The following is a 12881-nucleotide window of genomic DNA, read 5'->3' on the forward strand; positions in this document are numbered from 1 at the left end:
TTATGGTGTAATGTGCTGCTCGACACAAAACAGTTGTGATGTGAAATGCAGCAGCACATATGGTTTTGTGCAGAGAACCACACTGGCTGCCAATTTGCTTCTGGGTCCAATTCAAGGTGCTGGTTATTCATTTCAAAACCATATGTGCTGCTGCATGGCTTGGGACCAGGTTATTTGAGGGACTGTCTTTTCCCAGTCACAGCTATCCAACCCACCTGAGTGAAAAGGCAGGAAATGTTATGACTTCCCTCTATTAAAGAGATATATCTAGCAAGACTAAGAAGAAGGGCTTCTCCATGGTGGCTATCTCAATATGAAATATCGTCCCAACAGAGATAAGATTGCCTCCCACTCTGACACACATAAACTTTGCAAGGCACTGAAGACCCACTTGTGCCAATGGACCTGGAGAAACCAGAGTGCACTGGAGCCCATCAAGTGGCTTATTATTTTTTGTTGCCAAGGGGGGTTGGAGGTGATTGCTATTCATAGCAATGGCAAAAGCACTTAGATTTATATACTGCTTCACACTGCTTTACAGCCCTCTTTAAGTGATTTACAGAGTCAGCATATTGCCCCTAACACGCTCCTCATTTTACCAACCTCAGAAGGATGGAAGGCTGAGTCAACCTTGAGCCAATGATGATAGAACTCCTGGCAGCTGGCAGAATTACACTGCAATACTGCATCCTAACTGCGCCACCATGGCTTATTGTTTTTTAGATGACATTTTTATGTTTGTAAGCTGCCCCAAGTCAATGAGAGTGAGTTGGGTGGCTATATAAATTTTCAGAAACAAGCAAACAAAGTTGAAAGAGCTTAGTGCATGGTAGCTACATTAACCAATGAAGTCTTTAGAAGTTGCATATGTGAAATCACCAATTAATTAATATTAGGAAATAAACAAGGTGGAAAAAGCATGTAGAGTATAATTTCTTGAATATTTTCCAACACTTGTATCTAATTTACCAGTAAATTTGTTATGTGCATTGAAGCAGGGTATTGTATCTTTACATGTATGCATTTTTCCATCTTCCCTCATGATAATTTATCTAGCTTGTGTCTATATGTGATCTTTCTGGGACACGTGATCAGAAGGAAAGAGGGATTTGAGAATTAATAAATCAGCAGCATTAAAACCCAGTGCATGATTGTCTCTCCCATAGGAGAATTTTTGAGACTGAGAGAATCTTTCTTGAAACAACCCCTGGCCTGATCTGGCTTATTTTCATTTTAGCCTTTCTTTTGCCAGCTTCTTTCCTCTACCCAATTTGGTGTCTTTCAATTCAGTGTTAAGAGTCATCCTTCTCATAGACACACAGAATTCTGAGCCCCTTTTTATCATTCTAGTGATTGGAAAGAATAAAAATAAGGCTAAACAAACCTGGGCAGTATAGGGATCTAATGCTTGCACCTTAGGAGCGTGGATGTTTTCAGGTCTTGAGGGCCTGGTGATGACTTCTACCCAAGAACTGCTGTTAAGGCCACCTTGAAAAGTGCTTGCCAATATTCTGTATTCATATTTTTTCCAAGGGCTAAGACTAGTACTTTGGTCTAGATAACTCTTGGAACAATTGGAAGGAAACGAGGCTACTGTGGACACTTGTTCTGTTCCCTTTATTCTTCTCTCTATTGTGAAGTTTTCAACTGGTCCATTTGGATGAAGAGGAGATTGCCATGACACGAGCACAGATGTTGGTGTGTCTGAGTATAATTCTGGAGCAGGGATGTCTTCAGGTGCATCTGGAAGGGTTTGTATAGGTAGGCTATCAGAGGAAAGACAGCACCCTTTGGAAGTGCATCCTTCCACCTGAAATCGGTAAACTGTATATGGTTGCAAGAAAGATGCAACGTATTTTGATTTAGCTCCTGGAACAGTAGCGTGCAGCTGGTGGTTTTGATAGATGTTGTAGTGGGTGACAATGCCATTCGGCCTTGAAGGAGGCTGCCAGGAAATGGTTGTTTCTCTGGATTTCACTTCCAAGATTAGTGGTGGGTCAATAGGTCCTGGTTCTACAACAGAAGAAGGGTTGCAGGGGAGAACAAGATCATTGCTCCTAATGTGCAGCCATAAAATGCAAAAAAAAAAAAAAGAGAGAGAAACTTTTTCACAGGAAAATACCTTTGTTTCTTAAATACAATATAAGCAATGAAGAGAAACCATCCACAGGTTACCTTTATTGTAATGAATGCAATAGTGAACAGAGATTATATAACTATTTATTCTTTGAAACTTATCATTTAGTTCTCAGGTGAATTGAGAATCCCATTGGTCTCATTTTATAATAACATTATAATATAATGCAATTTGTTCAGTTTGGGCTTAATATGATGGGTGAACCCATCCATTATGATTTAACAGTATATAAACCAGCCCAATGGCTAATCCTGGCTTAACTCAACCATTATAGTCAGTGATTTTACAGAGTATTAACTTAGCCCATTTTTACAATGTTTTAGAGGATTCTGCTAGTGGAATGTATTCTTTAGGGACTCTGCTCAGAACACTGCCACTGGCAGAAAGCAATTCTGATTTTCCATTGTAATTCCCAACTTCCATGACCAGATTTTAGGGAAAGATGGAGAACTGAAGGTACAAGTGACAAGTGGGTGAATGTCAACTCCTCCCCCATTTCTTCAGTGAAAAAAGTCTGCTGAATCAAAAGCCTCCCATAGGTGAGAGAACCCATCCAATAATTAGAAGCTTTTGATGACTACAGACCCCTTCTAATTAAGAATCAATATAGTATAGTTCCTCCCATAATTAAAACAAGGCACAAGATCAGGAATTCCAATGTTCAATTTTGGTATGCTACTAACATGAACTACAATGGAAAAATAGTGTCAGAGAAGAAGTATTTGTTTGCCTTCTAGGGTTAGAGATCTTAAACGCTAGTGTAAATGAAACATCTTTCCTAAGTGAAAGTTTGGTATGATGCAACAGAAAATGTCCCAGATCTTTTAACATTAATACAATCTTACTCTATTATTTCTCTTATCAAAAGCTCCTTTCTTCTATCCATTGTTCTATGGAAACCTAAAAGGAGATGCAGAACTAGGCTAAAATATATGAAAGAACCTGAGTATAACTCATAAAATCATCTGCTACAATGTCCTTCCTGTCAAAGACTACTTCAGCTTCAACCACAACAATACATGAGCACACAATAGATTTAAACTTAAAGTGAACCGCTCCAATCTTGATTGTAGAAAATATGACTTCAGTAACAGAGTTGTTAATGCCTGGAATGCACTACCTGACTCCGTGGTCTCTTCCCAAAATCCCCAAAGCTTTAACCAAAAACTATCTACTATTGACCTCACCCCATTCCTAAGAGGTCTGTAAGGGCCGTGCATAAGAGCACCAGCGTGCCTACTGTTCCTGTCCTAATGTTCCCTTTGGTTGTATCCAATTCGTATGGTTATTTCATGCTTATACTTATATATATTGTTGTGTCTGACAAATAAATAAATAAAAATAAAAATAAGAATTTCCCTTTTGCTTCCCCATTCTGTTCCCCAATTATATTAGAAGAGAAGCCAAACTCTTGGGAGAAGATGATGAGCACAGGGGACGAGTGAAAGGGAAAAACAGCTTGTCTTGCTATATCCACTCCATGGCCAAATGGACTCATCTGAATTAATTAATGAGTTTTAAGAATTAATTCATGATTTTAAGAAAATATATGAAACTGGGCAAGAATCATTTCTTTTTAACTTTTGCTGCTGTTCTTTCAGAACACATTCTTAATTACTTTGAACACATCATTGTAACAAGCCTGCACGTTTCATAGGCCAGTAAAGCTATTCCTATGCGTCTTGTTACATATGCAATATTTATTCTCTCTTCTGTTTATCATTCTAATCCATTTTTTGCAATTTATCTACTCCCTGTTAATATTGTAGGTGATTTTTTACTGTGACTGTGACAGAAGCTGCCGATTTAGCTCTTTCACCTACTGATAAATAAACAATGCACAGATCTGACCTTTAGGTTAACAGGTTTTATGCTTGCTCCACTCAGCACTCTAACAGATTCAATTATCATAAAGGTTCAGGAGCTTCCATGAATACTGAAAAAGACGAACCATATGCCCGCATAGGTGTCGTGGAACAGCAAATACTCGGCAACTGCCCCCCCTCGAGAAATCCCTTAATTGTAAATAATTTCACCATGCGACACAATCAAGTCACCTTGAATGCAAAACCCCTCAGCCTGTGGAGGCAAAACGTTATTTAAGCTTTAGTGGGCTGCATTAAATTCTGCAATTTGAAGGGCTGTTAAGTTTTTCAATTGAAATTTCATTTAAAATGCAGGTGCTTTTTATTATATTGAGGCTTTACTGCTCTCTAGGTACAAGCAAGAACATGGTGCAAAAACACAAATCTGGCTCAATCACTGATCAGTAACAGCTGTAATTCCAGAACATTTAGCATTCTTATAAACCATCTTGTGAATTCTATAAATCATTGCAAGGGATCAAGAATGCTATGCCCACCTATTCTGCCCACAACATCTTTGGTGTTTATGAGATTTTGTTTTAACACTAGATTTTATTGGAAATCTTTTGAAAATACATTCTTGAGTGCCATAACCATTTAAAAGAATTTTCAAGGCTTTTTATTTGTTTGTTTCATAGAATCAGATGTTCACATTTTCAAAGGCAATAGTGCCAGAGACCTTGAGTTATATCCTACAGCCAATTGAAAGAAGGGGAAAAGTAAATTAGTCATGAAGTATTATATCAATATCTACTCTCACCACCCCATAAATCAGTGCATATCTTGCTTATAACAGCAATTACCCCTATGTAAATTTTTGTGAAATTGATATAAAGAAAGATTCTAGGTGAGTGGTTCCCTAGTTACATATTAGTTACATATTAGAAGGTAGTTAAAATATACAAGTGATATTCAAAATCATTCTGGAAAGTTTTAAAAAGTATTTGGATCTTCATATTTATATTAGGATGAGGTTTCTTTTTCATTTCCATAGTTCCAAAAATGATAACTAGATTTAAATCATTTTGATTTTTTTTTTTAAAAAAGGAAAGCATCTTGTTAAGATTTAAGGTACAGAAGGTGATAATGATTTTTGGAAAGTCAACTTAAAGCAATTCAGCTTTCAAGATTCATTTTCTACAGGGCTGGTCAACAACTTACTAATTAGGCATCTATCTGGACAATTGGACTGCGGTTATCTGCAGGAAGAAAATAACCAAGCAGTTTGTTTTCTCTTATGATAAGTAAGATAAAGCTTTCATCCCTACTGCTAGCATTATAGGTATAACATTTGGGATAATGAGATGAACTTGTATTACAAACCCCTGCTGAGTTTAGGCATAGCCCTTTTAACATTATCTGCTATAACTTATGAGAACAGAGGCTTAACTTAATTTTCTACTTTGCCTTGCTTCCCCCCCCCCAAAAAAAAACATTAAAAAGGAAAGGATACCTTTTTTACATTCATTTGCTGCTACACTCTTTTTAAAATGGCAACACTTAAAAAAAAGATAACTTAATTCAAACATGTCACACCCTTGACCTAGGAGTAATTTTCATACATGAAAGAGGAATAGGATGATACACTTATTACAGCAGATGCAGAAAAGGCAAGTCTTAGCATCCACATCTCCTGACTGTTGTCTACAAAGATGACAACTGTGAACAAGAGACCCAGCCTGGGAACTTTGCCTCAAACATCTTTGTGCAAAAAGTTAAAGAATAGCAAAACGGTTGCAGGAACTGGGTATGTCTAGTTTAATAAAAAGAAGGACTAGGGGAGACATGATAGCAGTGTTCCAATATCTCAGGGGTTGCCACAAAGAAGAGGGAGTTGGGCTGTTCTCCAAAGCACCTGAGGGTAGAACAAGAAGCAACGGGTGGAAACTGATCAAGGAAAGAAGCAACTTGGAACTAAGGAGAAGTTTCCTGACAGTTAGAACAATTAATAAGTGGAACGACTTGCCTGCAGAAGTTGTGAATGCTCCAACACTGGAAATTTTTAAGAAAATGTTGGATAACCATCTGTCTGAGATGGTGTAGGGTTTCCTGCCTGGGCAGGGGGTTGGACTAGAAGGCCTCCAAGGTCTCTTCCAACTCTGTTGTTATTATTATTAAAATGGAGGAGTGTGTGTGTTATATGATTTGTTCAGGGACATGCTGATACTTCAAATAGACTACTTCAAGGACCAGCTTGTTATGCCTGGGAAGTTTTCCCATTTAAAGAACCAGCCTGAGTGATTTTGGTGCTGGAATAGCCCCCTGTGAGAACCTGAGGGCTGTGTAACTTAGATTAAATCCAGAAGTAGAAATCAGAAATTTCTATTCTTGCCTGGAACAGGTGAAGTGAACTATCCTTCTTGGTTGCCAATAAAGATCCTAACTGTATGTTACTCAAACTATTGTATCTTTTTGATTGTTTGTAACTGTCAATTGGGCAAAATGTGCATCATATAAGACAACTATTTTTAAACCAAGGTACCTCAATTGAGCTAATTTACAGAATGTGTCCAAATCTGGAACCTATGGGTTTCACAGGATTTGGAAAAATTCAGTGCCACCCTGCCATGTCAGACACAGTCATTTAATTGGCATTTCCAGTGCTCTGTGCCAGCTTCCTACAAGGAAAGTCAATGGGGAAGCTGGCAGGAAGTTGGAAGTCACTTCCACTCCCCCTGATTTTTTGCCTACTCATGGCCATTCAGTTTCACTGTTTAGGTAAGGAAATAGCTCTGAAGTGATGACCCAAAAGGTCATGGGCTGCCTAATATTCTATGTCAGTGGATGGTTCACTCTTATACTGATTTCAAACTACCTGTTACTGAACCAGGACAAACGAGACTTTGGAGAACTTGGAATTGGCCCTGTTGGAAAAAGAAGAATTAACGTTTTATCTCATGATTTTGTTAGATGAATAGATACTTTGGCAGCCTGTCTCTGTCTGTGAAGACACCATCAGCTAGCATGATCCTGCTTGGCTGACTGGGTCACCACAATTATGTAAAACACAACTATTAACTGTAATTGGAGTAGTTTGCTAATATAATAAAAGGCTCTGAATATAAAAAAAAAAGTACGCACCCAGTAGCAGCAATCACTTTTTAAAATAAGAATTCATGGATGAAATGACATGAAAAAGATGGTTATAAAATTTTAATGGAATGATAAAAGGCAAAAGTCAGACTCTCAGCTGAATTCTTAAAATCTCTATATATCACAATCAGGTCCTTAACTGTAAAATCAATGTGGAATAGAACATGTTGTCAATGCAGTTGTCACTAGATGGGAGCCTGTGAGAGTCTGACAGTGACACTACCTCACCTGCCAGGGCTGAAAATAAAATAATAAACTCATGTTACTTATTAGGAATTGTTTATAGAGCCAACTACAGCAGATGAGGTGTGGAAGGGGAGGGGCATATCCCTTAATGCCTTTGATTGATTCCTCAGGCTATTTCATTATAACATTAATACTGGAAGGTAGTTTCATTTTGCCAAATGAAATTATCTTTTATGGGAGGCTATTTTGCTTGTCTGCTTCAAAAGTTCAGACTCTATTTAAGAAAAGAAGGTATAAAATTATCATTAATCTTTTCTAATCATCTGACTAGAGACAAGTGTTTATTTACTTACTAGTGCAGAATTATCTTCTGATGGCCAGGCATGATGAGAATCATAGAATTTCTTGATATATGCAGTGGGCAACAGAAATAGATTATTGCATTTTAAAAGTAATGAGAGTTGTATACTTTTCAGAGGTCAGGCAGAACATATCTGTAAGGGACTGGTGTTTAATGAACTTTCCAGAGCAGAATCGTAAATTTAATCAAACTTTGCAACTAATAGACTATAAAATGAGTTCCAGACAATTGCCACGTCTACGGTTAAAAAAACTAAAATAAATAAATAAATCTAACAATAATACTTAATATTTAAGACTCCATCCAAGTATGAATTTTGAAAGAATCCTGGTTTGTTTTTTAAAGAGCTATATAACAAGCTGACATTCAGATGACATTTTTCTATTAACGGTATTATCAGACCAAAAAAAAAGCCTATTTGCCTTTTTGTAACAAAGGCATTACAAACCCAGTGCAGGCTTGGAAGGAGTGTATCACAAGACACGTACTACAAACAAAGGCAGAATGTCTTGTTGTCCCTGACAGATTTCACGGATGGATTTGCTTTTCTGTCTACAATATCCATTGTATTTATTACATTTCTAAAATGTTCCACAAATTCTGTTCCTGAATTCCATTGTGGTGTGTGTTTAAACTGGGGGGGGTGGTAACTATCCCAATTGGCCTATTCTGGCGCTAATGGAGTAATTTGTAATTGCTTGCCTATAAGTCAAAGAGGGACTGCCACTCCCAAGACAGTTGTCTTAAGTGACAGTCTGATTTTCTGTGGAGGGAGGTTGGGATAATGGTATTATTTAAGATCTAGAAAGGGATAATTGGGTTAAACCTTGAATAACTTATTTATTTTATTTATTTATTATTCAAACTTATATACTGCCCTATCTCCCAAAGGACTCAGGGCGGTTTACAGGCATGTAAAAACATCAATATACAAATTAAAATAATCATTAAAATAACTTGAACCTTTCCTCCATATCCCCACATCCCACCCCCATCTAACCTTAGTAATTTTAATGTTTACACATTCAGCTAAAATCAGCAACAGCTGATTTGTAGGAAGTTAGCCCTCACCCCTCTCCTAGAAGAATGAAATATTTTGGAGGATATTGAGTAGATGAGAAATGGAGAAATCTGTTTTAAAGACAAAGCAGCTTCCTGCCTCCTCATACCTTTGTCAATGGACCATCATCTGCAACACAATAGGATTCATCTAGCAACAGAAACTCACCACATGGCAAGGCTCAAGCAAGCTTGAGAGACAACTTACAATGTTAGCTAAAATCCCTAGACCACCTGGGAGTTTGACAACCAATCAGGGTACATTTCTTATACAGGAACAGGAAACACCAAGGTGGGGCCCCTCAGAGAGTATAAACTCAGGCACTCAGCATCCCTTCTACCCTTCTGCCCTTCTCCCCTCTTCTTCTCTTCTTCTCCTTTCCTCTCTGGTTCTTCACCCAACGACTTGAACATGTGACCACCATTAAACCATTTTTCCAAGTAGTCTTCATGTTTCCAGTGTCTTTTTCCCCACTTGGAACTGAACCCAGATGGATATTTCTTCCAACAGCGTAATGAATGCATCAAAAAGTTATGATATCCTTCCAGGATCTGCACTTATCCAGGATCTGCACTATTGGTCTGAGGCAGTGGTGAAATCCAAATTTTTTTACTACTGATTCTGTGGGTGTGGCTTGGTGGGCATGGTGTGGTATGGATAGGTGGGTGTGGCTTGGTGGGCATGGCAGGGGAAGGATACTGCAAAATCCCCATTCCCTCCCCACTCCTGGGGAAAGGATATTGCAAAATCTCCATTCCCACCCCACTCTGGGGCCAGCCAGAGGTGGTATTTGCCGGTTCTCTGAATTTTCTCTACCAGTTCTCCGAACTGCTCAAAATTTCCACTACCAGTTCTCCAGAACCTGTCAGAACCTGCTGGATTTCACCCCTGGTCTGAGGTTTTTCTCCCTCTCTTCCAATGCATAAAAATATTAAAATGTTTTAAAAGGCAATATTAAAAAAAAACATATAATAAAAATTACATAGGAGCCAGAGGATAGGTTCTTTTAACATTTATATCACCTGAAATGAGAATGCTTTTAAAAAACAGAGGCCTTTGACCAGAATCTACATACAGCCTTACATAGTCAAAAAGCAAAGTAATAGCTTCAGTAATCGTAATAAATGCTATGACCGTTACATTGACTTTTACATTATATGTCCTGCAAAAGTGCACCGTGTACTTTTTCAAGCTACTTACTATCCTCTTCTGTATCTATCAGAGTCCAGTTGCTGAATGTATCACCATATTCATTGCAGGCAATAACCCTCAACTCATAAGATGTATATGGCTGCAGGTTCTTCAGTATGTGATGTAAATAAATTGTTGGTTTAGAAAACAACCTAAAGCAAAATATATATATAAATTTTTTAAGACGGGAAATACAAGATCACACGGAAATACTGTATGGACAGAAGTGCTGCATTTGAGATAAACCATTTCACATCAGTTTGCATCTCTTCAGAATATAGCAGAGCATTTATCTACTTACTCTGTACTATTTTCTGGGCAGTTCTTAAGTCTTATTTGGAGTCGGTATCTGGGTAAGCCTGGAGCATTGTTGCAAACTGGTGTAGACCAGAAAACCTGAAGACTGGTTGGAGTAGCAGATGAAAGCCTAGGAGGCAACATGCCATCTGGAGCTGTTGGAAAAACATGGATGAATTAGAGCAGAGAAAGATTTGGGCAACATATGCTGGATGGAATCAAAAAACTTAATACACTGGAAAACTGATATTGAGGATCAACAGCAATTAAAGCAGAGTTTAATTTAACATCTGTTTGTGCTACTGTAGTATTGGGCTACATACTTCTTAAATTATAATAATGTTATCATAGTACATCCATACTAATATAAATCCCTAGATAGATTAATATGTGATGCTCTCAAATTTATAATGCTGTGTATCGATCTTATCATCTGAAAACAACTGATTTGGCTCACCTGAGCGTGATTGCTATCTGGTATATTAACAAATCAGCTTCAAAACCAATGACTAAAGATACCTGCTTTTTTTATCCTCAGCAATTACAAGCTACATAATAAGCTTGTAACTTCTAGTTCTAGCCACGTGGTAAGCCAAGCATGATCAAAGGAGTGCAATGTTATTGTACATGATAACATGACACCACTTATTAATTATATTAATTGCATACAAATCACATTTTATCCACATTTCAGGGTACATGAAGGTAGACCTTTAAAATAAATGAAGTTCTAAACAAAAATACAATAGCAATCACAATGATAGGAACAGAAAAAGAATAATTAAGCTAAAATGTCAAAAAGAGGTTTCAGCCTGATGCAGAAAGGAATTAATTGTTGGGCTTTGTCTAAGAAGACATTCCAAAAAGGTGCAATTTCTGTAGATAGAACATATGAAAACTGTTACTTAGACTATTTTAACTATTACTGACTGATCAATAGCAACTTCTTTGATAATTAATAGCTTTCTTCTTTTTCTTTTAGAACTGCAGAAAAAACAATTGTTACCAACCTGCCTTCCATTGAGGACCAGTATACTGCACAAGTCAAAAAGAGGACTGTGAAAATATTTACAGACCCCTCGCATCCTGGACATAAACTGTTTCAACTCCTACTCTCAAAACGACACTGTAGAGCACTGCACACCAGAACAACTAGACACAAGAACAGTTTTTTCCCGAAGGCCATCACTCTGCTAAACAAATAATTCCCTCAACACTGTCAGACCATTTACTGAATCTGCACTACTATTAATCGTTTCATAGTTCCCATCATCAATCTCTTTCCACTTATGACTGTATGACTTTGTTGCTTGTATCCTTATGATTTATATTGATTGTTTCTTTTATGTACATTGAGAGCGTATACACCAAGACAAATTCCTTGTGTGTCCAATCACACTTGGCCAATAAAAAATTCTATTCTATTCTATTCTATTCTATTCTATTCTATTCTATTCTATTCTATTCTATTCTATTCTATTCACAGTTTCAGTCACAAATTGACTTCTGTGGACCTTACTTCATACTTAAGTGGTCAGTAGAGGGTGCATGCATAATTGCACTAATATGCCTATCGTCCCTGTCATTGTATTTTTATTCTCTTATTCTTGTTCTCATTTTTGTTTGACAAATTCCAATAAATAAAAAAATAAATAAGAAACAGAAATGCTGTTTTGGATATTGAAAGCCAATTAGACTTTAAATGTAAGAGTTTAATTTTTAACAGTAACAGAATTGGAAGGGACCTTGGAAGTCATCTAGTCCAACCCCCTGCTCATGCAGGAGACCTATACTAGGGATTCGAACCGCCGAGCTGCCGCCCTTTCTGATTGACAAGCTCAGCATCTTAGCCACCGAACCACCTGGCTAGGTTAAAAAGTACATTGGTACTTTTGACTGAGCTTGATGGCTGGGATTTAGAAGTCTTTTCAGAATTCAAAATACATCTAACTGCTAGTTGTGACATTTGTGACAGGTTTGAGAGCAGTTATGAAATAGTGAAAAGATTGGTAAACAGAACAGAAATTCTATTGTGCGTGTTTAAACAAATGCTGTACATGGAATGTTTAATGTCCTGAGAATTTATTTATTTTATTTTATTTTATTTATTTTAATTATTGATAATTAAACTTTCAAAGCCACCATTCCTGTTTCATAACCCATGGCTTAAGAAGAATGAAATGAGTATTGGATCCTAAAGTTGCTTCTCTGTTCCTGTTCTCTCTGTAGAACAGAAGCTGGCCTCGGCATTAACTTTTTGCTTTGTCTTAATCCAGAGTTCCTATTAACAAATTTTGTAATAGTAAATTGCAAGTGTCTCAGAATACAAAAAAGGGCAGCTTCTGTTGCCAAAAGGTTACCTGTTTCTGTTTATATGTAGAGCAGTGTAGGTTGTTCCTATTGCATTAAAGGTTATCTATAAGCTATGTCTAATTTCTGAAAGGCAACCTTCCACTAAGTCACCCTCCACACTTCCCAATTGCATTCCAAGGATCTAAATGGAGTCTCTAACATGCTTTTTTCCAAGATATTTTGGAAAACTGGATCCATTGTTAAACTAATCAAGACCATCCAAACAGCTGATGACCTATAATGATAGATCAAACTTCTCGTTATTCAAAAATATTCACATATTTTGGACTTCCGGTATGGCTCCGCTTGTTGAGAAGCAGCTTTGATTAGGCTGCTAAC

At 37.3% G+C, this 12881-nt stretch overlaps 1 protein-coding gene across 1 annotated transcript in view; it reads right to left on the reverse strand.

The window, feature by feature from the left end:
- Nucleotides 1-12881, reverse strand: part of USH2A (usherin) — a 587033-nt gene that overhangs the window by 199640 nt on the left and 374512 nt on the right. The window contains exons 38-40 of the mRNA XM_058169610.1: nt 10195-10345; nt 9903-10045; nt 1385-2013 (exon numbers count right to left, since the gene is read on the reverse strand). Coding sequence (XP_058025593.1) covers nt 1385-2013; nt 9903-10045; nt 10195-10345 — 923 coding nt within the window. The remainder of the gene's footprint in view (nt 1-1384; nt 2014-9902; nt 10046-10194; nt 10346-12881) is intronic.

The sequence above is a fragment of the Ahaetulla prasina genome, chromosome 1 (assembly GCF_028640845.1).
Source record: "Ahaetulla prasina isolate Xishuangbanna chromosome 1, ASM2864084v1, whole genome shotgun sequence".
NCBI lineage: Eukaryota > Metazoa > Chordata > Lepidosauria > Squamata > Colubridae > Ahaetulla > Ahaetulla prasina.